The 15,288-nt window shown below is 52.4% G+C and overlaps 1 protein-coding gene across 3 annotated transcripts; it reads right to left on the reverse strand.

The window, feature by feature from the left end:
• Positions 1–9,166: 9,166 nt before the first annotated feature.
• CDIPT (CDP-diacylglycerol--inositol 3-phosphatidyltransferase) lies at positions 9,167–14,240 on the reverse strand. 3 transcript variants are annotated; one of them, XM_055233087.2, is made up of 6 exons: positions 13,569–14,240; positions 13,340–13,474; positions 11,895–12,048; positions 11,379–11,460; positions 10,254–10,335; positions 9,167–10,146 (listed from the first exon to the last, which is right to left on the reverse strand). In XM_055233087.2, exons 1-6 carry the CDS (start codon positions 13,609–13,611, stop codon positions 10,001–10,003), a joined length of 642 nt encoding a protein of 213 aa, XP_055089062.1. In that variant the 5' UTR covers positions 13,612–14,240; the 3' UTR covers positions 9,167–10,000. The 3 variants fall into 3 exon arrangements, with proteins under 3 accessions (XP_055089062.1, XP_055089063.1, XP_055089061.1); XM_055233088.2 differs by lacking the exon at positions 13,340–13,474; XM_055233086.2 differs by lacking the exons at positions 13,340–13,474; positions 13,569–14,240 and having other exon boundaries at positions 11,895–13,321.
• Between the last annotated feature and the right edge of the window lie 1,048 nt (positions 14,241–15,288).

Raw genomic sequence — 15,288 nt, forward strand, 5'->3', positions numbered from 1 at the left:
CCTGACCAGCTGAACGTTGCTGGAGGAGGAACACCCCACCGAGCTGACTGATCTTATTTTAAACTCATGGGAACAAATTTTGAGGGAGGTGCAGCTTCTCTGACTGTGCTGCTCTGTCTTGTGTGCGATCCGCTTCGAGACAACCATTCACACCACCTCTCCTCTCAGCCTCCTACACCCCTGCCCACTTTCTCTCACCTCTTTGAGAAAATAGAAGCAAATTGGGTAGGAAGGCCCTTCCCAGCAACAAACCTAACAAACTGCTGGCATCTAGACTCTGTCCTGCCTCCTCTTCCCACTCTGGGCTCCTCCCCTTGGGCTCTAGGAGAGAGGGCTGCATTCCTTCACTGATTGCCCTCCTCTCCTGTGCTGTCTTTTTTTTTTTTTTTCTTGAGACTGAGTCTCACTCTGTCGCCCAGGTTGGAGTGCAGTGGCGTGATCTCAGCTCACTGCAACCTCTGCCTCCTGGATTCAAGTGATTCTCCTGTCTCAGCCTCCCAAATTGCTGGGACTACAGTCATGCACCACCATGCCCTGCTAATTTTTGTATTTTTAGTAGAAATGGGGTTTTGCCATCTTGTCCAGACTGTTCATGAACTCCTGACCTCATGATCCGCCTGCCTTGGCTTCCCAAAGGGCTGGGATAACAGGTGTGAGCCACTGTACCCAGCTGATATGCCATCAATTTCATCTTCTCTCCTGTATCATCATCATCAGGATATAGACATGTCAACTCTGTCCATATAAAACAACTCCCTTAACCCTATGAGCCCCTCTAACTTCCACCTCTCCGTTTTCCATCACAGCCAAATTTTTCTAGAGTTCTCTGTGGTCTCACTTTCCATTCCTCATCTCTCATTATCTCTTCAAACCACTCCAGATAGGGCCAGGCGTGGTGGCTCACGCCTGTAATCCCAGCACTTTGGGAGGCCGAGGCGGGTAGATCACCTGAGGTCGGGAGTTCAAGACCACCCTGGCCAACATGGTGAAACCCTGTCTCTACTAAAAATACAAAAATGAACCAGGTATGGTGGTGGGTGCCTGTAATTCCAGATACTCGGCAGGCTGACGGAGGAGAATTCCTTGAACCTGGGAGGCAGAGGTTGTAGTGAGCGAGATTGCGCCATTGTATTCCAGCCTGGGCAACAAAAGCGAAACTCCAACTCAAAACAAAAAAACCACCTCAGTTTGTTTCTGTCTCTGCCCCTTACTTTATGGAAACTGCTCTATTCGGCATCACCAGTAATGTCCCGTTGCTAAATCCAGTAGTTGATCGGTCACCTGGCACAGTTGGCCATTCCTCCCATGCTGGACTTTCCTGACGTCACCTGTTCTAGTTTTCTTTCTCGCTTCTCTCAGTAGGTTCCCTGAGGCCCGCTTCTCATGGTGACATTCTTGTCCAGTCGCATGACCTTAGATGGTCTCTATACCACTGACCTCAGAATCCATTACTCCAGCTCTGACCTCACCCAAGAGCTCTGGACTCATTTCCAATCCATGCCTTGATGTCTCCACATGGACCTCAATTGGTGATCAGGCTTTGGCTCTTTTTTTTTTTTTTTTTGAGACGGAGTCTTGCTCTGTCGCCCAGGCTGGAGTGCAGTGGCGCAATCTCGGCTCACTGCAAGCTCCGCCTCCGGGGTTCACGCCATTCTCCTGCCTCAGCCTCTCCGAGTAGCTGGGACTACAGGCGCCTGCCACCACGCCCGGCTAATTTTTTGTATTTTTAGTAGAGACGGGGTTTCACTGTGGTCTCGATCTCCCGACCTCGTGATCCGCCCGCCTCGGCCTCCCAAAGTGCTGGGATTACAAGCGTGAGCCACCGCGCCCGGCCAGGCTTTGGCTCTTGCCAATGAAATGCAAGGGGAAATGACATCACATGCCCGCTCTTCCCTTTTCCATATAAATGGGTGACCAGCAATGTTCCAAGTGAAGGCTGCTCCAACCGCCTGGGTCCCAGGGAGAAAATGGCATGAGGTGCAGCCACAGCTGACCTGCAACAGACATGTGGCAGGAGTGAGAAATGTTTGCTGTATTAAGCAACTGAGATTTGGGGGGTTTTGTTACCACAGCATAACCTAGCCCATCCTGACTAATTTGTGTACCTCACAGGATTGTAAGATCCCATAGGTCATAGGGGAAACTGCTCTAAATTGTATGCACGGGGCCAGGTGCAGTGGCTCACGCTTATTATCCCAGCACTTTGGGAGGCTGAGGTGGGTGGATCACCTGAGGTTGGGAGTTCAAGACCAGCCTGGCCAACATGGTGAAACCCCGTCTCTACTAAAAATACAAAAAAAAAAAAAAAAAAAAAAAAAGCTAGGCATGGTGGTACACGTCTGTAATTCCAGCTACTCAGGAGGCTGAGGCAGGAGAATCATTTGAACCCTGGTGGTGGAGGCTGCAGTCTGCCGAGATCATGCCACTGCACTCCAGCCTGGGAGAGGGCAAAACTCTGTCTCAGAAAAAAAAATATGCACGAAGAGGGACCCAGCACAGGCCATAGAGTGGGGAAGACAGGACTTGCTGGAAATACAGTGAGCTTCTGTCTCAAAAAAAAAAAAAATTTTAGATTAATTTTTTTAACTTTAAATTTTTAAAATTTAAATTATTAGGTTTAACCTCTTTTTTTTTTTTTTTTTTTTTTGAGACAGGGTCTTGCTCTGGCTTGGTGGTTAAATATTTTGAATTTCATCCCAGGGGCTTAGGGTTGCCCCAAGCAACCTGTTTTCTGAAAGAAACCTGAAATGTACATTGAATTTTTTTTCTTTTTAGACAGAGTCTCGCTTTGTCGCCCAGGCTGGAGTGCAGTGGCATGATCTCGGCTCACTGCAACCTCTGCTTCCCAGGTTCGAGCAATTCTTCTACCTCAGCCTCCTGAGTAGTGGGAATTACAGTCATGTGCCACCACGCCTGGCTGATTGTTGTATTTTTTGGTTTTTTGGAGACAGAGTTTTGCTACTGTTGCCCAGGCTGCAGTGCAATGGCACAATCTCCGCTCACTGCAACCTCTGCCTCCTGGGTTCAAGCGATTCTCCTGCCTCAGCCTCCTAGGTAACTGGGATTACAGATGCCTGCCACCACACCCAGCTAATTTTTGTATTTTTAGTAGAGATGAGGTTTCACCATGTTGGCCAGGTTGGTCTTGAACTCCTGACCACAGGTGATCTGCCCGCCTCGGCCTCCCAAAGTGCTGGGGTTACAGGCATGAGCCACAGTGCCTGGCCTTAGTTTTTTATATCTTAAAAATTGGGCCTATGTCTAATCCAAAAAAACTGTTTTTAGATTAAATTAGCCAGGCATGGTGGCATGTGCCTGTAGTCCCAGCTACTCAGGAGGCTGAAGCAGGAGGATCACTTGAGCTCAGGAATTTGAGGCTGCAGTGAGCTATGACGGCACCACTGGACTCCAGCCTGGGCAACAGAGTCAGACCCTGTCTCAAAAAACATACATACATAGAGAACAGTGTGATCTCTGAAGAAGTTCAACACAGCCTGTTTTCCTCTAGCACTAGAACAAATGGCTTTTCTTTGGCTGAATACCAAAGTAATTGATGTGTTGAAGGACCCCTTTTATAAGAAAAATCTGTGTCTTTCAACAGCGAACACATTCAGCATGGTAAGATGCTGTTTACCGAATCAGTTTCCTCTTCCACTTAGGCCCACAACTAATCTGTGTCCCAGCTTCCCTTGTCCTTAGACACTGCCATGTGACCGAGTTGTAGCCAATGGAATGGAAGTGGAAGTAATAAGTGCTAATTTCCTGTCTTTCCATAAAAACTTGGCTCCTGCAACCTCCATACACATCATCTGACTACATGATGCAAACAAGCCAGGCAGTCCCAGGAGCCACGTGTTGAAAATGGCAGAACTACAGAACAGGAGATGCCCAAATCCCTGAATCACCACTTGCAGGAGAGCTGTCTCCCAGTCAGCAGCATCTGATTAAGATTTAATATGAGTTAGAAATAATGTTCTTCCTTTTTTTTTTTTTTTTTTTTGAGACAGTCTCACTCTGCCGCCAGGCTGGAGTGCAGTGGCACGATCTCGGCTCACTGCAACTTCTGCCCCCTGGTTCAAGTGGTTCTCCTGCCTCAGCCTCCCGAGTAGCTAGGACTACAAGCATGCGCCACCACACCCAGCTAATTTTTGTATTTTTTGTAGAGATGAGGTTTCACCATGTTGGCCAGGCTGGTCTCGAACTCCTGACCTCAGGTGATCCCCCACCTCAGCCTCCCAAAATGCTGGGATTATAGGTGTGAGCCACCACGCCTGGCCAACTCTTTAACTTTTTTGTAGCAATGGGGACTTGCTATGTTGCCCAGGCTAGTCTCAAGCTCCTGACCTCAAGTAATCCTCCTGTTTCAGCCTCCCAAAGTGCTGGGATTACAGGCGTGTGCCACCACAACCAGTCTAGAAATAAACTATCATGTTTGAGGCACTACACATCTTGAAGTTTGTTACAGTAGTTAGGGTTACTTTTAATCACAGAAGGAGAGCCTCGAAGACTGAAGACTGCCTAGAGGAACAGCAGATGTACAGGTACTGATCTCCTGCCCTCCGAGGTGGAGTCATTGAGTGGAACAAACAAATGAAACTTCTTACATAGTGGCGTGGTGATCATTCATTTATTCTGAAGGCATATAGCTGAATTCCAGAAGGCTATTACTGCACATATAACGTGACTCCACTATGTTCCCTAGATCAAATACAGAGACTCCAGGGCCCAGGTCAGCTCAGCCTTTCCCCACTCCCCACCTCCGGATCAAGGGCTCTGCAGGTTCCACCTGAGCCCAGGCCAGCCACTGGACATGGAACGCAGGCACCAGACTGACTGCGAGCCACATCCCTGTAGGCCAAGGGGACTTAGAAACCCTCCTGTGAGTCTTCAGTGCTACCCTACAAGCCTCAGGATACTCGGGTGCAGATTCTTTTAGACCGCCCGTGCTCACACTCTCCTCCCCAACTTTCTTTTTTAAGATCACATATGGCCAGGTGCAATGGCTCACGCCTACAATCCCACCACTTTGGGAGGCCGAGGTGGTGGATTACCTGAAGTCAGGAGTTCGAGACCAGCCTGGCCAACGTGGAGAAACCCCGTCTCTACTAAAAATACTAAATTAGCCAGGCGTGGTGACGGGTGCCTGTAATCCCAGCTACTCAGGAGGCTGAGGAAGGAGAATTGCTTGAACCCCAGGGGCAGAGATTGCAGTGAGCCGAGATTGCACCGCTTTACTCCAGCCTGGGCGAAAGAGTGAAACTCTGTCTCAAAAAAAAAAAAAAAAAAAAAAAAATCACATATGGCCAGGCATGGTGGTTCATGCCTGTAATTGCAGCACTTTGGGAGGTTGAGGTGGGAGGATCACTTGAGCTCAGGAATTGAAGACCAACCTGGGCAACAGGAGGATACCCCATCTCTACAAAAAATACAGAAATAATTAGCTGGGGGTGGTGGTCCCGCCTGTAGTCCCAGCTACTCAAGAGGCTGAGGCTGGAGGATCACTTGAGCCCAGGAGGTGGATGTTGTGATGAGCCGAGATGGAGCTACTGCACTGCAACCTGGGTGACAGAGTGAGACCTTGTCTCAAAACCAAACAACTCAATGTAGCTGGATTTCCACAGTCAGCCTTCTGATGTCACTGTAAATGGTTAGAGCCAAGGAGCCTAGGAGCCAGCCAGGGACATGGGAGTCAGGCAGGCCAAGGGCTCTGTGCTCTGGGGCTGGAAAGAGAGGACCCACCGTGCTGGAGGAAGAGCCGACAGGAAGGAGAAAGGGCTGCAGGGCAGGCGCAGGGACAGCCCCTGACTCAGTCTCCTACCTTGACTGCAGCAGGCCAGGTAGTGAGGTGCCCACGAGCTGGAAACACACCTCAGTTTTTTCTTTTGTTTGTTTTTTGTTCTTTTGAGACGGAGACTCATTTGTCGCCAGGCTGGAGTGCAGTAGCGCAATCTTGGTTCACTGCAAACTCCGCCTGCCGGGTTCAGGCGATTTTCCTGTCTTAGCCTCCCGAGTAGCTGGAACTACAGTAGGCGCGCGCCACCATGCCCAGGTAATTTTTAGTAGAGACGGGGTTTCACCGTGTTAGCCAGGATGGTCTCTATCTCCTGACCTCGTGATCCGCCCACCTTGGCCTCCCAAAGTGCTGGGATTACAGGTGTGAGCCACCACACCAACTGCACCTCAGTTTTGTGCACCAATAGCTTCTTCAAGCACAGGTCTGTCCCTGCCACTGTCCTGCTTTAAGCCCCTCAACGTTCATCCTATACATGTCCCCCAAAAAGTGTGAGATGATTTACCACAGCACCATTCACAGTGGCAGGACCAAGCTAAACTGAATTTTTTTTTTTTTTTTTTTTTTTTGAGACAGTCTCACTCTGTCACCTAGGCTGGAGTGCAGTGGTGCAATCTCAGCTCACTGCAACCTCTGCCTCCTGGGTTCAAGTGATCCTTCTGCCTCAGCCTCCTGAGTAGCTGGGATTACAGTCACGCCTGGCCTTCTATGCAACCATTCAGAAGCCCGCTGGTGTGAAAGTACTGCATACAATTAAGTGTTCAGGTACAGGCTCTGGAACCAGACTGGCCAGGCTACCACCTCTCGGGGCCTGTTTCCTCTCTGGGGAATGAAGACAGTAACAAGGCTGTCGTATTATGTACAACTGTACAATCGTGAGATAACATAATGCACGCAAATAGCACTTAGAGCAGGGTAGCTTGTGTTAGCAGAACAGCACACACATAAAATGAATGTTAAGATATGGAAATGGGCTAGACACAGTGGCTCACACCTATAATTCTAGCGCTTTGAGAAGCCAAAGCAGGAGGATCACTTGAGGCCAGGAGTTTGAGACCAGCCTGTGCAACACAGTGATACCCTCATCTCTACAGAAAAAAATAAAAATTAGCCGGGCATGGTGGTGTATGCCTGTAGTCCCAGCTATTCAGCAGGCTGAGGCAGGAGGACTGCTTGAGCATGAGAGGTCGAAGCTGCAGTGAGCTATGATCATGCCACTGCACTCTAGTCCAGGTGACAGAGACCCTGTCTCCACAATAAAATTTTAAAAAGTCTTCTGGGCTCCTAGGCCGCCCCATCTGGCTTCTGCCTCGCCTCTCACCAGCTCTCCCAGCCCCCAACCCCCAGCACTTGGTGCTCCAGGCCCTGTGATCTAGATCCTTTTTTTTTTTCCCCACCTTGACTGGAGCAGGCCAGGTTGGCAGGGATGGTGGGGGTGTCTGATGCGCTGGAAACACACCTGCTTTGTGCACCATTTTTTTTTTAGACAGAGTCTCGCTCTGTCGCTGGGCTAGAGTACAGTGGCATGATCTTGGCTCACTGCAACCTCCACCTCCTGGGTTCAAGCAATCCTCCCACCTCAGCTTCCTGCATAGCTGGGACTACAGGCATGCACCACCACACCTGGCTAATTTTTGTATTTTTTGTAGAGATGGGGTTTCACCATGTTGGCCAGGCTAGTCTTTAACTCCTGACCTCAAATGATCCACCCCCTTGGGCTCCCAAAGTTCTGGGATTACAGGTGTGAGCCACTGTGCTGGGCCTAGATCTGTTCCAATTTCTGATGTTACTGTAAATGGTTAGAACCAAGGAGCCCAGGAGCCAGTCAGGGACGTGGGACCCAGGCCGACCAAGGGCTCCGTGCTCTGAGGCTGGAGAGTGCTCAGAGGACCCACCATGCTGGAAGAAGAGCTGACAGGAAGGAGAAAGAGGTGCAGAGCCCAGGGGCCTCTCTGGCCTCCCTGCCTTCCCATGCCATTCCCTCAGCTAAGAACCAATCTCCTCTGCACTAACCCTTTCCTCTCCAATCCCTACCAGCCTTCCACATGGGATACCCATCCCCTTCATCAAACCCTGAATCAGGTCCTAGGTGTCTTCTACTCCCACCCCCAATGAGCACTTTCCTGTGTTATTGTAGAGGAAGCCAGCTGCCCAGTACCCAGTGAGTCCCCTGGGCCTAGCACAGGAGTTGAGGCTCAGTACACATCTGGTAAATTTCCGCTCTCCTGGACATGGGGGCCTCTTGGGCCACTTGGCTAAGCTATTATGCAGATAGACTGAGTAACATCTGCAAAGAACCCGCAGCACAGTCTGGCATACGGTACAGTAGTTTAAAAACCACAGATGGCAGGGGATAGATGCCCAGAACAATGCCTAGTATATGATAGGAGCCCACAAAAAGAGGGAACAGTGTTTCTCAACATTACTGGAAGAATTCCCCAGCATTCAAGTTGCAGGTTTCTGGGCCCATCCCTAGAGCTTCTAACTCTGAAGGTCAGCTGCAGGGTCCAAGAAGTTGCATTTATTTTATTTTTTGAGACATCTTGTTTTGTCATGCAGGCCGGAGTACAGTAGCATGATCATGGCTCACTGCAGCCTTGACTTCCCAGGCTCATTCAATCCTTTCACTGCAGCCTCCCCAGTAGCTGGGACTAAGGCACACACCACCACACTTAGCTAATTTTTATTTTTTGTAGAGACGGGGTCCTGCCATGTGACCCAGGCTGGTCTTGAACTCCTGGGCTCAAGTGATCCTCCCACCTCAGCCTCCCAAAGTGCTGGGATTACAGGCCAGGCATGAGCCTCCAAGACAGGCCAAAGTTGCTTTTTTTTTTTTTTTTTTGAGACTGCCTGGCTCTGCCTCCCAGGCTGGAGTGGCACCATTATGGATCACTGCAACCTCTCCCTCCTGCCTCCCAGGCTCAAGCCATCCTCCCACCTCAGCCTCCTGAGTGGCTGGGACCACAGGCATGTGCCACTGCACCTGGCTAATTTTTGTATTTTTTGTAGAGATGGGGTTTCACCATGTTGGTCAGGCTGGCCTGGAACTCCCGTACTAAATCCACCCAACCCTGGCCTTCCAAAATGCTGGGATTACAGGTGTTAGCCACCACACCTGGCTTGAATTTGCATTTTAAAGAAATATCCAGCCAGGCTTTGTGGCTCATGCCCGTAATCCCAGCACTTTGGGAGGCTAAGGTGGATCACTTGAGGTCAGGAGTTTGGGGCTGCAGTGAGCTATGACTGCACCACTGCACTCCAGCTTGGACGACAGAGTAGGACTCTGTCTCTAAAAAAAAAAAAAAAAGAAAGAAAAGAAAAAAGAAATAGAAATATTCCACAGGTGGTCTAAGGACCACACTCTGAGAAACCAACTCATTGACAGACGAGTATTTATTAAGCAGCTACTATATGCCAGGTTCAAGTTGGTCTTATTCTAGGGATAGAGAAGGGAACAAGAAAAGTCTGTGCCTTCATGGAGTTTACATTCTAGTGAGGGTAGAAAATATCAAGAATATAAATACATGTAGACAGTCAATGACATCAAACAAGTGGGCGGCGGGGACACCGCATGAGCATGGGTGGCAGGAGGGCCTCTCTGTGAGGTCACTGTGGGTAGATGGAGAAGCTAGCCAGCAAACTGGAGGAAAAGCACCCAGACGGACATCCTTCCCTAAGCTCCCTCAACCCAGGCCCTGAGCAAAGAATATCTGAAAGGAAAGCAAGTGAAATAGTGAAGTCCCGCCAGGACCAGGGTAGGCAGGACAGAGGAGCCAGTGACAGGGAAGGCTGTGGATGGCTTCTTCCCTCCTGGGCATGGTGCCCCAGGCTTGCTCTGGCTGGGGGAGGAGGTCTGACTCCCCTCCCTTTCGGGAAACCTGGCCCTCATGCCACCTCCCTCACTCAAGTGTCCCTAGCATCTCAGACCCCAGGGCTGAGCCAGCAGGGTGTCACACTGCCCGGTCCTGGCACCCCAGAAGCACCGCCTGTCTGGATGGGGCCTCCTGCGTATCCTCCCTGATTTGACGCCTGGGTCCTCGGGATCCCAGAGAACGTGACATCATCAAAGAGAGGCTGATCCCCGTCCCAACAGGTAGAACAACACATGAGGAAGGCGTGAGACTGGGACCTCCTAGCAGGGGGTGGGGAGCTGTGTGGCACAGCAAGACTCCCAGGGCAGGTGGGCAGCCAGGACCCGGGGCTCCAGCGTCACTTCTTCTTGGCGCGGTCTGCTGCGTCTAGGGCAGCCATATTGCGGGCGGCCGTGATCAGGTGGATGACGCTGATGAGAGACTTCAGCAAGGCGATGGGGGCAGTGACCCAGAGGCCCATCCGGAACAGTCCCACGGAGCCAACTGCAGGAAGGCAGCAGGGAAGTGTGGGGCCCGAAGGAGGGGGCCTCCATCTCCCTGGGCAGGCCAGATCCCCCTCCCATCCTCCTGCCCAGCCCCTCATCTCCTACCTAAAGGTCCCTCAGAGAAATGGAACAGGTAGAGGAGGCAGTAGAAGAGCTCATTCCCAGCACACAAGGTGAACAGAGCAGGCTGCACACACAGCAAACAGGCCACATTAGCAAGAGGCAGGCGTGTGCCACCCCCTGCCCCCCAGCACTAATGAGGGCACAATCTCGGCATATTACTTCTCTTATTTTTTTTTTTTTGCGGACAGGGTCTTGCTCTCTCATCCAGGCTGGAATGCAGTGGTATGATCCTAGCACTAGAGCCTCAAAACTCCTGGTCTCGGCCGGGCGCGGTGGCTCATGCCTGGAGTCCCAGCACTTTGGGAGGCCGAGGCAGACGGATCACCTGAGGTCAGGAGTTTGAGACCAGCCTGGCCAACATGGCGAAACCCCTCTCTACTAAAAATACAAAAATTAGCCACGTGTGGTGGCACGCGCCCATAGTCCCAGCCACTCAGGAGGCTGAGGCACAAGAATCACTTGAACCCAGCAGGCAGAGGTTGCAGTGAGCCGATAACCCGCCACTGAACTCCAGCCTGGGTGACAGAGCAAGACTCTGTCTCAAAAAAAAAAAAACCCTTGGTCTCATGCCATCCTTCCACCTTAGCCTCCTAAATAGAGACTACTGGTGTGCACCACTGTGCCTGGCTAAGCTAATTCAAGATTTTGTGTGTGTGTGTGGAAACAGAGTCTCATTTTGTTGCCCAGGCTGGTCTCAAACTCCTGGCCTCAAGCAATCCTCCCACCTCAGCCTCCCAAAGCACTGGGATTACAGGCATGAGCCACCGTGCCCAGCCATTATCTTTTTAAAAATCCTTCCAGAGGCTGCCTGTGTTCCTGGAATCAAGTCCACACTCCAGCCCTGCAGACCTCTCTGGCTTATCTCCCTCCCCGCTTTCAGTCCCTCCTCTTTGCAGGCCTCATTCCCACTTATTCCCTGGAGTAATTCACACAGGCCTTCCCCCCCAATCCTCTTCCTCCACGTCTCAGCTTACAGGCCCCTCCTCCTGGAGTGACTGGACAGGCCCCGCTCTGTGCCCTCACCTTCTCCTAGGCTAGGACCAGGGTTCAGCCCAGGGCTTCCCACAGTCAAGAGCCTGAGGGGCGGGGTTTGCAGGAAATGCTTACCCTCGAGGTATAGTAGATCCGAAGCACTGGATTCCCGGACAAGTCAATCATCTTGTGACTCTCACTGCCTCGGACCACAGAACTTGGGGAGAAAACAGGGGAACCCACGAGGTTTCATGACCACTACCATGCATCCAATCCTCATGTTAACACCTATTGTACAGATGGAAAACTGGGCACGGCTAAGGACGAGTATCCTGCCGAAAGCCACAGTTACCTATTTGGGGGCAGAGTCAGGATTCAAATGCCACATTTGAAAGCTCCCATGCCCCTTCCTATGAGCTGTCACCTATTTGGAATCCTAGAATACCCAGCCAGAAGAGTCCTAAGAATTGCTGAATGCAACTGTAAACATGACTGAAGCTTTAAAGAGAGGCAGGTTTGCCTGGGGTCTTTCTACAAAGCAGAGCTAAAAAGGAGTCCTTCCAGGATGCCTAGTGCCACCCTTCCATCTAGGCTCAGCCCACCCCACTGTAGTGTCTCCAACTGGCCAAGGCCCCCAGAATCGCGGCAGACCTGTGGAGGTGCAGCCAGTGACTGGCCACATCCAAACTCATGCTGAGTTGGAAGAACAGCGTGGCTCGAGGGTACAGCAGGGCCAGGTTGACCAACAGGCACATGGTGGAGCAGCGGTCCGTCAGCATGTCCAGCATGGCCCCAAACCGGGTTCCTGGAAGATTAGGTGGGCAGGGGCTGTTATGGCGCAGTGGATGCAGGACAGGCACCCATATTTGTTTTATCACTCTGATGCAGGGTGTAAACGAAGACTGGAAGTGTCCACCTGCCTGGGGAGGAACGCAGGCTGGAAAACAGGCTGTGTGTGAGGTCAGTGGGCAAAGGTCACCATGACATGAACTGAGAAAGGCATGAGAGTGGAGAGAACAGGGTAGGAGGAGAGGAAAGCTATGTCTGCAACTCATCAACCCCAGAACCAAGTCTCTAGAGCTAGATAAAGAGACTTGATGCCTCAGGCATCAAGTTGGGTCTGGAGAACAGATTAAAAAATTAGTCAATCCTCCAGAAGCCATCACCCTTCCCTCTCCATCCTCCCTCTAAGCATGCCTTCTGGAGCCCCAGCTGCTTATGCAGGGCACACAATAGGCCTCCAGTAAACCCCTGTTGAATACACTTTTTTTTTTTTTTTTCCCCGAGACAGAGTCTTGCTCTGTCGCCCAGGCTGGAGAGCAATGGCGCAATCTTGACTCACTGCAACCTCCGCCTCCCGGGTTCAAGCAATTCTCCTGCCTTGGCCTCCCGAGTAGCTGGGATTACAGGCACGCGTCACCAAGCCCGCTAATTTTTGTATTTTTAGTAGAGACAGGGTTTCACCATGTTGGTCAGGCTGGTCTCGAACTCCTGACCTCGCGATCCACCCACCTCGGCCTCCCAAAGTGCTGGGATTACAGGCGTGAGCCACCGCCCCTGGCCTGAATGGATTTGTATTCAGAGAGACCATATCATGTCTTGCTAATCCACACCTCTCACAAGCAGTGAGTTCTCAAGAGCTAGCTTAAATCCCTTCTGCTACAAAATCAGTCCATTCTTGCTGGGCGCAGCACTTTAGGAGCAAGACAGGAGGATCGCTTGAGGCTAGGAGCTGGGGACCAATCTGGGCTACACTGCAAGACCCAGTCTCTACAAAAATTTAAAAATTAGCCGGGTGTGGTGGCTGTAGTCCCAGCTAGTCAGGAGGCTGAGGTGGGAGGATTACTTGAACCCAGAAGATGGGGGCTGCAGTGAGCCATGATCGCGCCACTGCACTCCAGCCTAAGTGACAGAGCGAGACCCTGTCTCAAAAACAAAAAACAAAACAAAACAAAACAAAATACCCCAGGCCATCCTGTTCTGCTTTTTTTCAGAGATGGGAATGACAGCCCTCTGACTCTGAGGTCCCGAGGAGGCAGGGGAAGGGAGCAGGGGATTGTTGGGCCCCAAGGCTGGCTGAGAGGGGTGTCTGTCACCTTGATTAAGAGCGCGAGCAGCATGTCCATCGAAAGCGTCCAGCAGGCCGCTGAGCAGGTAGAAGGAGGAGGCCGTGAGGGGGCAGCAGGGCATGAAGTAGAAAGAAATGATGGCGAAGACAATCCGGGCATAACCTTGGAACGGGACGCGGGGAGACAGGGCAGGATCAGGGAGCCCGCCAAGGCCCCTCGCCCTCTCCTTCGGCCCGGGGCCGCGAGCAGCACTCACCGATGAGGTTGGGCACGAACAGGAAAATATTTTCGTCTGGCATCGCGGCGCCTCCTTTGCTGCCCCGGGCTTGCTCTGGAGATGCCAGTGCTGTCCCAGCCCCGCCGCGCGGCCTCAGCCTCCGGCCCGGTGCATCGGCCGCACCACCTGCGCCCTGGACCCAGCCGCCCCAACCCGGCCCCAGATGCTGAAGCCCGCAGCCGTCGGGAGTATGGGCCAGCCCCGAGGTGCGCGGGGCGCAGGGGGCGCGCGCAGCCCGCCCTTCCTACCCGTAACCTCCCTCGCCTTTGCCCGCCCCGCAGGCGCTCTGGGCCTCCAGCTGCGGTCGCCGCTGCTCCAGCTGCGCGTAGCTTCCGGGAACCTCCTCCTCCGCCCCCGTAGTTGCAAAATTGGAGAGAAGAAAAAGTGGCTTAAAAAATAGTTGCGTCCCCTTTAAAGCCTGTCTGCTTCCTTTCCATTTTCCTCCCTCCGCCCCTCTCCCTTGGCTCGTACCAAAGCGTAGAGGAGGAGAGGGAGGAAGGAACCATTAACGTCAAGCAAAGGTAGAAAAGGAAAGGGAAAGGGTAAAAGAGAAGACCGAATAAAAATCTCTGCTTTCCTTTTGTGGAGGGTATGACTTCCTGGAGACAAAGACAAGGCGATAAAATTCCTCCTCCTGAGTCTTTGCATCCCCGAGAGGCCAGGAGATTTGGTGCAGTTGCCACTTTACTCCCCGCCCGCTAAGTCTCCAGCCGCCTTTGCTCTCGCAGGCTCCAGGCGGCTAGAGAGGCTCCAGAGCGCCCTGCAGCTGGGTTGCTTCTCGCGTGCCCCTTGTGATGGGAGGATTAGGTCGCAGGCTCCACCCTACATCATCCTCCCAAGCTTCTCGAGCGTCTGGCGCTTGGGGTCACTGCCCCCAAGGAGGCACCTGGAGGGGTACGGAGGGGAGGCTGGAGGAGCAAACGAGGCGCGCTAGGAAATTCTTCTGTCTTTAGTTCTAGAACCCCTGATCTCCTAGCAACGAGGCTGCGGAATCTCTGCAGACTCCAAGGGTTTTATAGCGGCCGGTAGCGACACGGAGCCGGCTCCCCCTTTTCCAGCTTTCCTCCCCATCTCCCATTCCCCGTCTCCCACGACCTATACCAGAGGTCCTTAGGCCTCCACGTCTCCCCTTCTGCCAAGTAGCCCAAGGTTTCCACCCATCTGCCAGGTCTGGGGCGTCAAATCAGCTGCCTTGGCTTGGGAAGGTGCTTGGGAGGGAAGCAGGAAGGAGAGCCCCGTCAGGCGAAGGGGTGAGGGGTGGGGGGTTGCGGGAGTTCCCTCTCACTCCCGAAAATATAAAGCAACCTTTATTATTTTTTTTTTTTTTCTTGTGAGAGGGAATGAGGCAGCGGGATGTTTCCTCTAAAGGCCTTGTTTAAACCTGGGCCCGGGGAATGGTGGTGGGCTGGGTTCTGGGGGAAAGCGGGCTGGTTTCTCAGGTCAGCTCAGGCTTCGACTGTTCCCAGGGGGATGGCATCCACTCCGATGGGGAATGAGGGGGAGAAGAAGAGCAGCTGGCCGTCTCAAACCGCACCCTCCTTGAGAGGAGGTCCGGTGAGCACTGCAGGGGACCCTAGAGGTGGGAATGTAATGAAGTGAAGGCCTCCCAGGCAGAGGCACCGCGTCCCAGGTCTGAGCCACAAGCCCTGAGACTCTAGCCTCAACCCTGAGTCCTGAAGCCCAGACCCATAGCTCTCAG

This window comes from Symphalangus syndactylus, chromosome 11 (genome assembly GCF_028878055.3).
Source record: "Symphalangus syndactylus isolate Jambi chromosome 11, NHGRI_mSymSyn1-v2.1_pri, whole genome shotgun sequence".
Classification (NCBI taxonomy): domain Eukaryota; kingdom Metazoa; phylum Chordata; class Mammalia; order Primates; family Hylobatidae; genus Symphalangus; species Symphalangus syndactylus.